The sequence below is a fragment of the Pseudonaja textilis genome, chromosome 16 (genome assembly GCF_049901715.1).
Source record: "Pseudonaja textilis isolate UNSWEBS1 chromosome 16, rPseTex1.2, whole genome shotgun sequence".
Taxonomy (NCBI): domain Eukaryota; kingdom Metazoa; phylum Chordata; class Lepidosauria; order Squamata; family Elapidae; genus Pseudonaja; species Pseudonaja textilis.
Genome location: NC_142005.1, coordinates 5,899,513 through 5,916,644, shown reverse-complemented (window position 1 = coordinate 5,916,644; position 17,132 = coordinate 5,899,513). Strand labels below are relative to the sequence as shown.

General features: G+C 42.4%; 1 protein-coding gene across 1 annotated transcript; it reads left to right on the top strand.

Moving 5' to 3' along the window:
- The first annotated feature begins 1,975 nt into the window (after positions 1-1,975).
- Positions 1,976-15,861, top strand: LOC113454623 (uncharacterized). Its single transcript, XM_087914177.1, has 7 exons — positions 1,976-2,184; positions 5,555-5,657; positions 5,928-6,196; positions 12,232-12,396; positions 13,658-13,760; positions 14,649-14,917; positions 15,558-15,861. The coding sequence occupies exons 1-7, from the start codon at positions 2,155-2,157 to the stop codon at positions 15,612-15,614; spliced, it is 996 nt and encodes a 331-aa protein (XP_087770303.1). The 5' UTR covers positions 1,976-2,154; the 3' UTR covers positions 15,615-15,861.
- The last annotated feature ends 1,271 nt before the right edge of the window (positions 15,862-17,132 follow it).

The window sequence follows — 17,132 nt, the reverse complement described above, 5'->3', positions numbered from 1 at the left end:
CATCTATTTATCATCTATCAATCATCCATCTATCCATCCATCTAATAATGCAATTAAATATACACAGTCATAATCTTCCAACTTCTAATCTTGACATACATATTGTGATTGCAATAAATTATTTATCTTTATACAATGTATTCGTTGTCCCCTGTTGTGTTGTTACTAGTTCAATATACTGAAAATTAATCCATGTTCCACCATAATTTCAGTATCCAAATTATCTCAGCGTGCCAATCGGGCCTATTATTATTAAGACTTGGCCAGTCCCAATGGTTTTTCTCCAAGTCCCCCAAATTCATAGTCCTTAAACGCTATCAGATTCAATATAATTTTACACACTGTTATTAATCATAATACAATCATAGATATGATTAGACAACCAGATATGTCTAATCATAGTCTTCCACCTTCCATACTCAATATGCTTATAGTTATAAAAAAATTCTATTGTATTTCAATATATGGACACCTATTTTCCCAATTTCTACTTTCTTTAAAAAAAATTTTTTTTTAAAATACAATCAGCACATTGAAAGGCATTTTATCTCTCTTGATCTTTTTAAAATCTCATCATTTATTGACTTTGTGGAGATTTTGACAAATTTCTTGCAGTCTCTGTCTTGGGATGATCAAAGTACTGAAAAATAACATTGCCATTGTGAGTGATGAGAAGGACTTTCCACATGGGGCTCTGTGGCTGTGTTGGGACTAGAATTCCCAGAATTCCCTGGGCTGTGGGAGCTGGAGGATTCTGGGAGTCACAGTCCAACTAGCTCCCAAGCCCATGAGGGAGTCGGCTTATTTTCCAAAGTGTTTGAGGGCAGGACAAGAAGTAACGGGTGGAAGATAATTAAGGAGAGACGCATCCTGGAATTAAAGAGAGATTTCCAGACAGTGAGAACAATTCACCAGAACTTGTGGTTGCTCCATCACTGGAGGCTTTCAAGAAGAGATTGGACAACCTTTGTCCAGGGTTGCACTATAAGGCTTCCAGCCCTATGATTCTATAAAAGGTTGTTAAGCGAATGCAACAGTTGAATAATTGAGAACAGTTTCCCCAATGAGTGTGTGGTTTATTTTGCTGGAAACTAGCAAAAAAACTCGACAGAAATCAAACAGGGGATCATCGTGGGTGACATTGTTCTCTGTGCTTTTTTTTAAGAATACAGAAAGCGCCTCTGGTTCCCAAATGGGCCACCTCAAGTTACGGACACCCAAGTGAGCAATTGGGTCATTCCCACGCTTGGGTACCCCAAAAGGCTCCCCAAGAGTTAAAAAAGTCTCCCCCCCCCCTCCCTCTGAGGCAAGAGTTCTGAGTGAGGCACCAGCATGAAATTAATCTGGTTTAAGTGGCTTAAAATTTTTAATTCCGTAACAACACTAGAGCAAACAATAGATACAAACTCAAGGTTAATCTCATCCAACTTGATTGCAGGAAATACGACTTCAGCAACCGAGTGGTCAATGTCTGGAATACTCTACCTGACTCTGTGGTTTCTTCCCCAAACCCCAAAAACTTTAACCTTAGACTGTCTACTATGGACCTCACCCCTTTCCTCAGAGGTGTAGGGGGTGTGCATAAGCGCACCAACGTGCCTACAGTCCCTGTCCTATTGTTTCTTTTATTTTTCTTATATGTATCCATGTATCCATAACTATGTTTTTACTTATACCTATTATCTTGTAAGCAATTGACAAACCAAATAAATAATAATAAAATAATAATAGTTTGGTGGACGTGGCTTGGGGGCCATCCTTTCTGCGTGCATGCAGAGGTGAGACGGGAGGCTGTAGAAATAAAGTAAAATAATAACATAAATAGCTTGGCTTTCCTCCTCTTTTTTTTTCTTGTTTTTTTAGTTTTACAGTCAAGAGGGTCATTTCTAGGAAATTGGAACTGAGAGTAGCTTTTGTTTTTGTGGAAGTTACACATGAGAACATCAGCAACACTTCCGTTCTGAGACTGTTTTGGCAAAGCTCACATTTGTGTTAGCTCCTTTCACTTTCAGTGCGTAGTTGCCTTCAAGGCAGGACAGACCACCCCACTCCAGAAACAGATCCTGTTCTGGACCTCTTCAAAGCTCCCAGCTTCTCTGTCACTTCGGAATTTTCTTGCTCCAGATCCCCGGGAAAGGACAAAACTGCATAAATATGACCAACCAAGCATCCCGGAAAGGAGAGGTTAGTGAACAGGACAGAATCCTAAGATGGAGACCCAAAGCAAAAAGTATTTGAAGGGGAAGCAGTGTATATTTGTGTCTGTGTCTGTGTTTGTGCAGGGATTGGGGTGTGTTTTATGACCCCCTTGGGTGATGGATTATACTTTTCAGGGTGAACTTTGTCCCAATTCCTTAATCTTTATGTCTGATGTTTCTTGGACACAGGATATCAGTTGCTGAGCTTCAGAGAGCGTATATGTATCCAACTGTTTTTCCTGCAGTTCAGCTTTACGGGCTGATTTTATCCCATTAATTGGTTGCAAGAAAGAAACATACTGAAGTCAGGTTTAATAGGAGGAGGTGGATTGGTTTATTTAGTGACTGTTCACTGAAGACTTAAGACTTTGTCGCTTGTATCCTTGTGGTTTATAGGGACTCTTTCCTGGTATGATCTGGTTGCTTATTGTACCCTATGACTATTATTAAGTGTTGTGCCTGATGGTTCTTAACTCTTGACGAATGTATCTTTTCTTTTTATGTACACTGAGAGCATTTGCACCAAGACAAATTCCTTATGTAAACAACCACACTTGGCCCATAAAGAATTCTATTCTATTCTATTCTATTCTATTCTATTCTATTCTATTCTATTCTATTCTATTCTATTCTATTCTAATTCAATTCTATTCTTAACTCCTGACGAATGTCTCTTTTCCTTTATGTACGCTGAGAGCATTTGCACCAAGACAAATTCCTTATGTAAACAACCACGCTTGGCCAATAAAGAATTCTATTCTATTCTATTCTATTCTATTCTATTCTATTCTATTCTATTCTATTCTATTCTATTCTATTCTATTCTATTCTAATTCAATTCAATTCTTAACTCTTGAGAAATGTCTCTTTTCCTTTATGTACGCTGAGAGCATTTGCACCAAGACAAATTCCTTATGTAAACAACCACGTTGGCCCATAAAGAATTCTATTCTATTCTATTCTATTCTATTATTCTATTCTATTCTATTCTATTCTATTCTATTCTATTCTATTCTATTCTATTCTAATTCAATTCTATTCTTAACTCCTGACGAATGTCTCTTTTCCTTTATGTACGCTGAGAGCATTTGCACCAAGATAAATTCCTTATGTAAACAACCACACTTGGCCCATGAAGAATTCTATTCTATCCTATCCTATCCTATCCTATCCTATCCTATCCTATCCTATCCTATCCTATCCTATCCTATTCTATTCTATTCTATTCTATTCTATTCTAATTCAATTCAATTCTTAGCTCTTGAGAAATGTCTCTTTTCCTTTATGTACGCTGAGAGCATTTGCACCAAGACAAATTCCTTATGTAAACAACCACACTTGGCCCATGAAGAATTCTATTCTATCCTATCCTATTCTATCCTATCCTATCCTATCCTTTATCCAGCATCCTATCCTATTCTATTCTATTCTTTCTATTCTATTCTATTCTATTCTATTCTATTCTATTCTATTCTAATTCAATTCAATTCTTAACTCTTGAGAAATGTCTCTTTTCCTTTATGTACGCTGAGAGCATTTGCACCAAGACAAATTCCTTATGTAAACAACCACACTTGGCCCATAAAGAATTCTATTCTATTCTATTCTATTCTATTCTATTCTATTCTATTCTATTCTATTCTATTCTATTCTAATTCAATTCTATTCTTAACTCCTGACGAATGTCTCTTTTCCTTTATGTACGCTGAGAGCATTTGCACCAAGATAAATTCCTTATGTAAACAACCACACTTGGCCCATGAAGAATTCTATTCTATCCTATCCTATCCTATCCTATCCTATCCTATCCTATCCTATCCTATCCTATCCTATTCTATTCTATTCTATTCTATTCTATTCTAATTCAATTCAATTCTTAGCTCTTGAGAAATGTCTCTTTTCCTTTATGTACGCTGAGAGCATTTGCACCAAGATAAATTCCTTATGTAAACAACCACACTTGGCCCATGAAGAATTCTATCCTATCCTATCCTATCCTATCCTATCCTATCCTATCCTATCCTATCCTATCCTATCCTATCCTATTCTATTCTATTCTAATTCAATTCAATTCTTAGCTCTTGAGAAATGTATCTTTTCTTTTATGTATGCTGAGAGCATTTGCACCAAGACAAATTCCTTATGTAAACAACCACACTTGGTCCATAAAGAATTCTATTCTATTCTATTCTATTCTATTCTATTCTATTCTATTCTATTCTATCTATTCTATTCTATTCTATTCTATTCTATTCTATCCTATCCTATCCTATCCTATCCTATCCTAATTCAATTCAATTCAACTCTTGGCGAATGTATCTTTTCTTTTATGTACACTGAGTATATCGGGGTTGGCAAACTTTTTGGCTCGGGGGCCTCATTGACTTTTAAAATTTGACAGACGGGCCGCCACCTGGTGTCAAAATGCCTGTCATTACAAGTCAAAATAAAATAACATCCTCCGGAAGGAGGTTCTATTGTGTTGTGGGTTTTCTCAAACAACAGCTACATCCTTAGGGGAAACTTGGGTTCTGAATTTAAGAATGTTATGTGTGCATCTGTGTACAGAGACGGTATCCCAATATTTGAGGGGCTGCCCCAAAGAAGAGGAGGCCAATTTATTCTCCAAAGGACCGGCAGGACAGGAAGCGACAGACAGAAACTAATCGAGGAAGAGAAGCAACCTAGAACTAAGGAGGAATTTCCTGAGTGTTAGAACAATTAATCAGTGGAACAGCTGGCCTCCAGATGTTGCGAATCTCCAAAACTGGAGGTTTTTAAGAAAAGTTTGGACAGCCATTGTTGGAAATGACTCCAGATAACAAGAAGTTGGGTCGGTTTTGCATTTGGAAGAGATTTTTTTCAGGTGGGGAGGGGGAGTAGAACTCCTTAGCATCGGAGCATGTTAATAATAATAATATAGGAAATTATCTAAATGCTCTGATGGTCATTTTGAAAAACCCTTTCTTAGTGAGCCCCTAGAAGCCAAGAGTAACATAGGTGCCAAATTCCAAGTTTGTAGCCTTTACGGTTCTGGAGATTTTGTGATGATGCGTGAGGGGCATATTTCGCTTTTATATTTATAGATGGGATGCTTGAACAGGGGTTGGACTAGAAGATCCTTTCCAACTCTGTCATTCTGTTCTTTTGATTCTATAGGAGATTGCATCACAACTTTATGTATTTTTTAGACTTCCTGCCTTGCTGCATGATGGCTTGCAGACTTGGGTTCTGCTTTCATGGTCCGTTGGGGTTTTGCATCTGTGTGCAGGTTAATTAGAGAAACTGGCAGGGTGAATGTGTCGGAAAGATGGCTGGTTTCTCTATACTGCAACCTGGTCTTCCTTTCCTTGTAGGTGGACCTGGAGCCTGGGGACTTGATTGAGATCTTCCGGACGGGATACCAACACTGGGCAGTCTACGTGGGTTTGGGCAACGTTATCCACCTGGCTCTGCCAAGTAAGGAACGTGGGGTTGGGTTTGACCTTCAAAAAAACCCATCTGAATGTTTGTATCTGAGCTGCAATATTAATTTGGGGCAAGGATTTAGGATAGAGCAGTCCTTTGGATCTGGCCAAGCCGCTATGAAATTCTGAAGAGCAGAAATGAGCCATCTAGACCTTTATACTGCAGTATAATTTTCCCATGTTCTTCTTTTGTTGTGTCTTGGTCTGTGACCGCAAATAAAGTATTTCCTTCCTGTACCACACTTTCTCTTTCCTTCTGAAGCCGAATATGCAGAGGCTGGAGCTGCCAGTGTCAAGTCGCTCTGGCCCAACACAGCAATAGTGAAGAAGGAACAGCTGTCCAGCGTGGTAGGGAAAGATCGCTACCGTGTGAACAACAAGCATGACTCCAAATATCCTGCCCGGACTCCAGATCAGATCATCTCTTTTGCGGAGAAGCTGGAGGGCAAAACAATAAAATATAAAATCACTACCCAGAATTGTGAGCATTTTTGCAACAGCCTGCGCTACAATGTGGCTCGGAGCGATCAAGTGAGTGGCGTTTTCGGAGACTTAGACCATGTTTTTGCAGTCCGAGTCTTGAGTGGGGGGTGATCCAAACAGCCCTCATTTGCTGCAGTCTTGTGAGTGGGGAGAAGGCTCACCCCACTTGGCGCTCTAGGGTTGTGTTGGGATGAGAACTCCCAGAATTGCGTTGGGAGCTGGGGAGTTCTGGGCATTGCAGTCCAACTGGCCCCCACCCAAGCCCATGAGGGGGTTAACCGGGGTGGGATGCAAATATTTTTACTACTGGTTCTCTGGGCGTGGCTAGGTGGGAGTGGCTAGGTGGGTGTGGCTCGTGCTCCGTTTTTTTGCCTCCTGGGCGTCCGGGAAACCTCCTGGGCGAAGCAGTAAGACAGTGAGGGGGATCCCAGCCCAGCTGATCATTGGAACAGCTGATCGTTGGGAGGGAGGGAAAAAAAGGAAATACCAGTTCGGACAAACCAGTAGCTGTTTTTTTACTACTGGTTCGGCCGAACGTAGCATTTCTTACAACCGGTTCACCCAAACCATCCCGAACCGGTAGAACACTACCACGGGGATTAACTTCTTCTCCCAAACACCTGAGGTCAGGACAGCTAGTAACCGGTGGAAGATCATTAAAGAGAGATTTCATCCTGGAATTAAGGAGTTCATCCTGGAATTCCTGAGTGAGAGAACAGAGGGGGGGGGGTTGGACTAGATGGCCTACAAGGTCCCTTCCAACTCTGATTATCTGTTATCTTTTATCAGTGAAAGAACTTGCCTCCAGAGGTTATGGATGCTCCATCACTGGAGGTTTTCAAGAAGAGATTGGTCAACACTTTGTCTGGGATGGTATAATGTTCTCCTACTCCGGTGGTGGATTGTACTAGAACCGTGATGGCAAACCTATGGCATGCGTGCCACAGGAGGCAAGCAGAATCATTTGTGTGGGCACATGAGCCCCAGGCAAACTTACCTCACTGTTCATGCGCATACCTCCCAGCTGATTTTCGGCCCATTTAAGGCCTTTCTTGGCCTCACAGAGGTTCGAGGGAAGTCTCTGCAGCCTTTGTAAGCCGAAAACCAGGCCCGTTTTGTCACTTCCGGTATTTCCGGATATACTGGAAGTGACAAAACGGGCCTGGTTTTCAGCTGGAAAAGGCCTCAAACGGGCCAAAAATCAGCTGGGAGGTGCAGTGCAGGTAAGAGGCGGCAGGAGGAGGAAATCACGTGCAAATGTGCAGGGGGCTTGGGGGGAACCCCTGCATGCATTGCCTTCTGGGTGCTGGCACATGAGCGCGAGTGCAATTTTTGACACAGGAGCCCCCCCAAAAGTTAGCTATAAGACATCCTCCAACTCTAAGGTTCTGTAAAAGTTTCTATGATATGTTTTGTTCAACGTCCTTTATTGTATCCCCCTTCCACTGAGATCCGTTGACCAAGGCATACACGGAAGAGACCTTCATCCTTCAGTGGATAGATGGCCATGGTTAAAATGATGATGACAGTGAAGGATGGTATGTTCTAGGTTGGGGAAACCTGGTTAAACCATAGACAATTTAGGCCGTTTTTCGGAATTTATGCAATAGGTTCTTTCCTTGAACCAAAGATCTTTCTCTTCCTCTTCAATCTGCAGGTCCCAACATTGTTCTGGGAAGTAATGTTAGCTACGCTACTCATGGCAGCCTTTGGAACTTGCAAGAACATCTTGGGCAACCTCGGCTGAGAATCTCCATAGACACTTGGTGTCAGCCTTCAAGATCTTCTACCTTTGCTTCGCATCTTTCGGCTGTCATAAGTAACGGGGGGGAGGGGGGAAAGTATGGGAAGCGAGCTGGAGGTGTTACAATCTAGTGTTGTATACAATGAGGAGTACATTCTTGCTTAGGTTTCTATTTGTTGCTTAGCTTTCTTTTCTCTGCGCAGCCGCAAACCTTTACCAAACTATGCCAAGGTCAACGGGCAGAAGCCTCAGCACCACCTGGAGATGCCCACACGATGATGTTCACAACTTTTAATTGGAAGAATCATTTGAACTATTGAGGCTGGGAACATTTCCATCACTTTGTAAATGTGATTTACGCGCCTAATTCCTCAGATTCAGAATTCTACTGTTGCTACCACTTCATTTCCAGTAAAAGTGATCTTTTTTCTAATTAAAAGAGTCTTAAGTATTTCTTTCTTGGACTTTGAATGGAGCATTGCCCGACTCCAATGTTTTTTCTCCAAGTCCCCCAAATTCATAGTCCTTAAACGCTATCAGCTTCAATATAATTTTACACACTGTTATTAATCATAATACAATCATAGATATGATTAGACAACCAGATATGTCTAATCATAGTCTTCCACCTTCCATACTCAATATGCTTATAGTTATACAAAAATTCTATTGTATTTCAATATATGGACACCTATTTTCCCAATTTCTACTTTCTATTCTTTTAAAAAATTTTTTTTTAATACAATCAGCACATTGAGAGCATTTTATCTCTCTTGTTCTTTTTAAAACCTCATCATTTATTGACTTTGTGGAGATTTTGACAAATTTCTTGCAGTCTCTGTCTTGGGATGATCAAAATACTGAAAAATAACATTGTCATTGTGAGTGATGAGAAGGACTTTCCACATGGGGCTCTGTGGCTGTGTTGGGACTAGAATTCCCAGAATTCCCTGGGCTGTGGGAGCTGGAGGATTCTGGGAGTCACAGTCCAACTAGCTCCCAAGCCCACGAGGGAGTCGGCTTATTTTCCAAAGTGTTTGAGGGCAGGACAAGAAGTCACGGGTGGAAGATAATTAAGGAGAGACGCATCCTGGAATTAAAGAGATTTCCAGACAGTGAGAACAATTCACCAGAACTTGTGGTTGCTCCATCAGTGGAGGCTTTCAAGAAGAGATTGGACAACCTTTGTCCAGGGTTGCACTATAAGGCTTCCAGCCCTATGATTTTATAAAAGATTCTGTTATGTGTTCTAGGTTGTGGAGACCTGACCAAACTATAGAAAATCCAGAGCCTTTCTCCAAAAGTTCACCAACCCACATCAATAGTGCCCGGTGCAATTTCTCCCACGCTTGTTTGGATCATGTTTCCACTCGAGCTGGTTGGGGCTGCGGGGCTCCGTCTTCTTCGTCTCAGAGGGTCCACCTGTATCTTCTCAGCACAAGGGTTGCAGACGCTTTGTGAGGACAATCCACGAGTGGAAACAGCTTCAGAAGTTGTAGGGCCTTCGTCGCTGGAGGCTTTTAAGAAAAGACTGGACAGCCACCACCTGAAATGGTAGGGGGGGGGTCTACTGTTTGAGCAGGGGGTTGGATTACAAGACCTCTAAGGCCCCTTCCAGCTCTATTCTGATTGATTGACTGAAATAGACCAGACCACCTAATCTGACTTTATGGCATGGCTACATTAACAGAATCTTGCAAGTCTGAAAGTTCAGGTCTACCGCTCTCTATTTTATAGCCTGAGAAACTAAGGAAGATCCCTACATTTCCTCCCCTGTCCGTTATGCAGCCGAGGGCTGGGCTGCCTCTTATCCGGCTGTTCCCATGGAAGCAACTCTTAGCCCAGTCTCCCAAGGTCTTTCTCCACTACAGCCCAAAAAAGTTAGAGAGGGTCTCTCTTTTGGGTTTCCCCCACCCTGTCCGTTATGCAGCCGAGGGCTGGGCTGTCTCTTATCTGGCTGTTCCCATGGAAGCATCCCTGCCCGGCCTCCAAGTTTATTCCCACATGCCACTACGGGTTCTTACCCAAACAGCTGAAGGTTGCACCCTGGGAGTATTGTTCTTTTCTCCCCGTCACAACCGTTCAGGGAAGAGAAAGAGAAAAAGGCCCAGAATGAACCAGAGTTTAGGAAACAGGCATGGGCATCTCCCAGTGGGGGTGGGGCAGGGGTGGGATTCTACCAGTTCGCACCTATTCGCTAGAACCGGTTGTTAATATTCTAAGCAGTTGGGAGAACCGGTTGTTAGGAGAAATTACTGGGCTAATCCTGTAAGGAAGGCAGGAAGGAAACATTCTGGTGTTGCTTACAGAAACTGGCTCTCCGTTAACTCTTATTACATTCTTGGCAGGACTAGACTTCCTGTCTCTGGAACTTCTCTGGAGTTAATTTCCTTTCCTTTGCTGGTACTTTGCTTGTGTGGAGTGACCATTCAAAGTTACAATGGCACTGAAAAAAGTGACCTATGACCCTTTTTCACACTTACGACTGTTGCAGCATCCCCACAGTCATGAGAGGCCAGGCGAGGAGATGCGTGCCTCGAAGTGAGTGATGTTGAGTTGGCCAAGCCCAGCCAATAACATGACCACCAAGCCACGCCCACCACCTAAGCCACACCCACAGAACCAGTTGTTAAAAAATTTGAATCCCATCCCTGGGGTGGGGGTGGGGGAGGAATCTCTGGTGAGTCCTGGGTTCATTTCCATGCTTGTTCATTCCTTCATCCTCCAAAGTTCAAAAGGTCTTTTTCTCAGCAAAACATAATCCGGACTAAGGCAGCAACACAAACTGTTTTTATCGTTGTTGTTAGTTTCACCGAGATAAATACGGCTCTCCACTTCTCACCTGGCTTAAGTCCGGGAAACCGACCTGGCAATGCCTGCCACGGTCTTCTGATGACCTCGATAAAGACAGGCAGTTAAAATGGGCCCCTTTTGATAACCACAACCAAACAGATCGCGCAGATCCAACAAAACCACATCCAAGAACGCAGCTGCCCTGAAAAAGATGGACCCACCTGAATAGAATCAGGATACAGACACTCCTCGACTTACAACAGTTCACTTAGTGACTGCTTGAAGTTACAACGGCACTGAAAAAAGCGAGTTAGTTTTTCTCACTTTAAACGGTTGCAGCATCCCTGGGCTCACATGATTTCCATTCATTCAGACGCTTGTCAATTGATTCATACTTATGACTGTTGCAAGCAGAGGAATACCTGTATACTGAAGTATGCATTTTTGTGTGTGTTTTCTGGAAAGCAACTCCCTATACAGTTGGTACTGCGCTTAACTCCGGAATTGAGCTGCACGGTCATAAGTTGTGGCGGTCATTCTGTGGGTCACATGATGCGGAGGTTGTTAAGCGAATGCAACAGTTGAATAATTGAGAACAGTTTCCCCAATGAGTGTGTGGTTTATTTTGCTGGAAACTAGCAAAAAAACTCGTGAGAAATCAAATAGGGGATCATCGTGGGTGACATTGTTCTCTGTGCTTTTTTTTAAGAATACAGAAAGCGCCTCTGGTTCCCAAATGGGCCACCTCAAGTTACGGACACCCAAGTGAGCAATTGGGTCATTCCCACGCTTGGGTACCCCAAAAGGCTCCCCAAGAGTTAAAAAAGTCTTCCCCCTCTGAGGCAAGAGTTCTGAGTGAGGCACCAGCATGAAATTAATCTGGTTTAAGTGGCTTAAAATTTTTAATTCCATAACAACACTAGAGCAAACAATAGATACAAACTCAAGGTTAATCTCATCCAACTTGATTGCAGGAAATACGACTTCAGCAACCGAGTGGTCAATGTCTGGAATACTCTACCTGACTCTGTGGTTTCTTACCCAAACCCCAAAAACTTTAACCTTAGACTGTCTACTATGGACCTCACCCCTTTCCTCAGAGGTGTAGGGGGCGTGCATAAGCGCACCAACGTGCCTACAGTCCCTGTCCTATTGTTTCTTTTATTTTTCTTATATGTATCCATAACTGTGTTTTTACTTATACCTATTATCTTGTAAGCAATTGACAAACCAAATAAATAATAATAAAATAATAATAGTTTGGTGGACGTGGCTTGGGGGCCATCCTTTCTGCGTGCATGCAGAGGTGAGACGGGAGGCTGTAGAAATAAAGTAAAATAATAACATAAATAGCTTGGCTTTCCTCCTCTTTTTTTTTCTTTTTTTTTAGTTTTACAGTCAAGAGGGTCATTTCTAGGAAATTGGAACTGAGAGGAGGGTTTGTTTTTGTGGAAGTTACACATGAGAACATCAGCACCACTTCCGTTCAGAGACTGTTTTGGCAAAGCTCACATTTGTGTTAGCTCCTTTCACTTTCGGTGCGTAGTTGCCTTCAAGGCAGGACAGACCACCCCACTCCAGAAACAGATCCTGTTCTGGACCTCTTCAAAGCTACCAGCTTCTCTGTCACTTCGGAATTTTCTTGCTCCAGATCCCCGGGAAAGGACAAAACTGCATAAATATGACCAACCAAGAATCCTGGAAAGGAGAGGTTAGTGAACAGGACAGAATCCTAAGATGGAGACCCAAAGCAAAAAGTATTTGAAGGGGAAGCAGTGTATATTTGTGTCTGTGTCTGTGTTTGTGCAGGGATTGGGGTGTGTTTTATGACCCCCTTGGGTGAACTTTGTCCCAATTCCTTAATGTTTATGTCTGATGTTTCTTGGACACAGGATATCAGTTGCTGAGCTTCAGAGAGCGTATATGTATCCAACTGTTTTTCCTGCAGTTCAGCTTTACGGGCTGATTTTATCCCATTAGTTGGTTGCAAGAAAGAAACATACTGAAGTCAGGTTTAATAGGAGGAGGTGGATTGGTTTATTTAGTGACTGTTCACTGAAGACTTAAGACTTTGTCGCTTGTATCCTTGTGGTTTATAGGGACTCTTTCCTGGTATGATCTGGGTTGCTTATTGTACCCTATGGCTATTATTAAGTGTTGTGCCTGATGGTTCTTAACTCTTGACGAATGTCTCTTTTCTTTTATGTACGCTGAGAGCATTTGCATCAAGACAAATTCCTTATGTAAACAACCACACTTGGCCCATAAAGAATTCTATTCTATTCTATTCTATTCTATTCTATTCTATTCTATTCTATTCTATTCTATTCTATTCTATTCTATTCTTAACTCCTGACGAATGTATCTTTTCTTTTATGTATGCTGAGAGCATTTACACCAAAGAAAAATTCCTTATGTAAACAACCACGCTTGGCCCATAAAGAATTCTATTCTATTCTGTCCTGTTCTGTTCTGTTCTGTACGGTCCTGTCCTGTCCTGTCCTGTCCTATGCTATCCTATTCTATCCTATCCCATTCCATTCCATTCCATTCCAGTCTAATTCAATTCAATTCAATTCAATTCTTAATGCCTGATGAATGTATCTTTTCTCTTATGTACATTGAGAGAATTTGCACCAAGACAAATTCCTTGTGTGTCCAATCACACTTGGCCCATAAAGAATTCTATTCTATTCTATTCTATTCTATTCTATTCTATTCTATTCTATTCTATTCTATTCTATTCTATTCTATTCTAATTCAATTCAATTCTTAACTCTTGACGAATGTATCTTTTCTTTTATGTACACTGAAAGCATTTGCACCAAGACAAATTCCTTGTGTGTCCAATCCCACTTGGCCAATAAAAGAATTCTATATTCTTCTATACTATACTTAAGACTTTTTCACACAGCTGTGGCAAAACCATATTGGTTTCTCTATACTGCAACCTGGTCTTCCTTTCCTTGTAGGTGGACCTGGAGCCTGGGGACTTGATTGAGATCTTCCGGACGAGATACCAACACTGGGCAGTCTACGTGGGTTTGGGCAACGTTATCCACCTGGCTCCGCCAAGTAAGTAACGTGGGGTGGGTTTGACCTTCAAAAAAATCCAACTGAATTGTTGTGGCTCCGGGCTTGGATTCAGCTCCTGTGATTGATATGAGTTCAAGTGAAGAGGTTATGGCAGAAAAATATGAGCCGGCCTGGCTTAGTGATTGGACTGATAACCAGGATGAGGATATGGACGTGACAAAGGACGACAGACCTGATGTATTAGAATTGTCAGGATCTTTGACCTCCTCTGGTTCCTTATCTGATCAACAGCCGGGAATGCCTGACAGGGAAGTTTTGAGAGAGTCTTCTAGTGGAGATGAGAACTTGGAAAATTTGTGGTTAAATGTAAAAAATAGAAGACGGTTGAGAAGGCAAAATCAGCTGGAGCGAATGAGAAGGGCAAGTCAGTAAATTAGCACGTTGCCTTAATGAGTATAAAAGGACACAGCTGGGCTGGTACATTTCGCCAGGAACAAAATAACTATTTGAGTGAAGACATTACAGCAAAGAGCTCTGAGGCTGAAGATTTATTGCCAGGACTGGTTTGCCGGACAGAGTAAAGATTTATGCTGTGGTTTCTGCCAGCCGTTATCTTGTAAGACTTCTTTCCGTTTGATTTAATTGTGAAACGGCTGCTTTCTGTTTTGTTGGTTTGAATTTTGAAGGGGAGTCATAACACTGAATGTTTGTATCTGAGCTGCAATATTAATTTGGGGCAAGGATTTAGGATAGAGCTGTCCTTTGGATCTGGCCAAGCCGCTATGAAATTCTGAAGAGCAGAAATGAGCCATCTAGGCCTTTATACTGCAGTATAATTTTCCCATGTTCTTCTTTTGTTGTGTCTTGGTCTGTGACCGCAAATAAAGTATTTCCTTCCTGTATCACACTTTCTCTTTCCTTCTGAAGCCGAATATGCAGAGGCTGGAGCTGCCAGTGTCAAGTCACTCTGGGCCAACACAGCAATAGTGAAGAAGGAACAGCTGTCCAGCGTGGTAGGGAAAGATCACTACCGTGTGAACAACAAGCATGACTCCAGATATCCTGCCCGGACTCCAGATCAGATCATCTCTTTTGCGGAGAAGCTGGAGGGCAAAACAATAAAATATAAAATCACTACCCAGAATTGTGAGCATTTTTGCAACATCCTGCGCTACGATGTGGCTCGGAGCGATCAAGTGAGTGTCGTTTTCGGAGACTTAGACAATTTTTTTGCAGTCCGAGTCTTGGGTGGGGGGTGATCCAAACAACCATCATTTTCTGCAGTCTTGTCAGTGGGGAGAAGGCTTTTCAGCTTACAAAGGCTGCAGAGGCTTCCCTCGAACCTCTGTGAAGCTGGAAAAGGCCTCAAACGGGCCAAAAATCAGCTGGGAGGTGCAGTGCAGGTAAGAGGCAGCAGGGGGAGGAAATCACGTGCGCATGTGCAGGGGGCTTGGGGGGAACCCCTGCATGCATTGCCTTCTGGGTGCTGGCACACGAGCGCGAGTGCAATTTTTGACACAGGAGCCCCCCCAAAAGTTAGCTATAAGACATCCTCCAACTCTAAGGTTCTGTAAAAGTTTCTATGATATGTTTTGTTCAATGTCCTTATTGTATCCCCCTTCCACTGAGATCCGTTGGCCAAGGCATACACGCAAGAGGCCTTCATCCTTCAGTGGATAGATGGCCATGGTTAAAATGATGATGACAGTGAAGGATGGTATGTTCTAGGTTGGGGAAACCTGGTTAAACCATAGACAATTTAGGCCGTTTTTCGGAATTTATATAATAGGTTCTTTCCTTGAACCGAAGATCTTTCTCTTCCTCTTCAATCTGCAGGTGAGAAATGTCGCCTGGGAAGCAATGGCAGCAGCTGTGGCACTCTTGCTACTCTGAAGACCTAGCAGAGAACCTCTGGGGCAACCATGGCCTGGATGGCTGAGACTCTCCATAGACAACTTGGCTTCAACTGACAGTCTCCAAGAATTCACTTTCTCCAATATGTTTTCTCTCTCTCTCTGTGCCTTTTTTTCTTTTTACAAAAGTACAATTTTGTCAAAAACAAACCTATGCTTGGGACTCCTCTTCCCTTTTCAATCACAACATCCAAATAAAAGTTCACCATCCAATGAAGATAAGGTCTGTGTTGGGTATATTGATACACCAACTAGGTTTGGGTGAATAAATATATAAACCTAGGTTCAAGTGTTTGTAGCTTTAAGCACCAAACTGCAATGTAATTAGATAATTAAGGGTGCGGTTACAAGCGGCAATAAAAGGCAGTGAGAGAAACGTAACAGCCCTCCTCTGCTCTCTGCTCTCTGCCTGCCTGCTGCTTACTCCTGTTTGAAACATCTGCTTGTTACTGTTTGCTGGCTACTGTGCTGGATACCGTTTCTGCTGAACAAAAGGACTATTTCCTTGGTGAGCTGATATCCTGTGAATACTCAGCGTTGTCTTCAAGAGAAAGGTATCGGAAGGAGAAGATATCTCAACAAGCAGATAAGGACATAGTACTGACTAGTTAATGGACTAAGTTACTGGATGGATATATTTGTGAATGACATATGGACTGATTGACAATGCTTAAACTCTGAATGGATTAAACAACTATTTAAAACTACAAACAGTTTTTGTCTCCAGTGTGTGTATACTCTTGGGCCCAGCCTCTCTCATTTGGCTGCCTGGCTTGACTGCTGCTGCACACTCTGCTTGGGGGTTTGTCCCCAAACACTAACAGTCTGGTGCAATTTCTTCCATACTGGCTTGGATCATGTTTTGACTTTGACCTTGGTTGGGCACTCCTTTGGGGCTCCGAGGCTCCATCTTCTTCATCTAAGTGGGTCAACCTCTATCTTCTCAGCCCGAGAGTTGCAGGCTCCTTGTCTAGATCATGGGTCTTCAGATCTGGCAAAGTTTTAAGACTTGTGGACTTCCAACTCCCAGAATTCCTGAGCTAACATGACTGGAGGAGGACTTCTAGGAGTTGAAGTCCACAGGTCTTAAAACTGTCAAGTTTGAAGACCCCTGTCCTAGATGGTTAGGCTGGAATTCATCAGTGAACTTTCTTGAGGTCTCTTGATATAACATTCCAGATTTGAAGTGAGCAGCATCCCATTTAATGTTGATTTGATGCGCCCAAGGCGATGTCTCATCTCCACATTCCATATCTGAACCCAGGGCACCCCCATGTCCATTGGTGGCTGCTTTCCACAAGGGGTCTAGAACCTGGGTCTCCTAATCTAGAACCTTCATCTCTACCCCTTACTGTCTTTCTTGAATGGATATTTGGACTGGATATTTGGACTCTAATCAGCAGGCTGAGAACTGCAGAGGTTGGAAATTGTTTCCAGCTGGGCCTCAATTTGCACTCTCAAATTGTCAGGCACCCATGTGCTTCGCCAACGTTCTCAA

Coding starts and splice junctions, on each gene's coding strand:
- LOC113454623 (XM_087914177.1), top strand. CDS start 2,155: ATGACCAACCAAGCATCCCGGAAAGGAGAG. Junction 6,197..12,231: donor ATGTGGCTCGGAGCGATCAA/GTGAGTGGCGTT, acceptor TTCGGTGCGTAG/TTGCCTTCAAGGCAGGACAG. Junction 13,761..14,648: donor TATCCACCTGGCTCCGCCAA/GTAAGTAACGTG, acceptor TTCCTTCTGAAG/CCGAATATGCAGAGGCTGGA.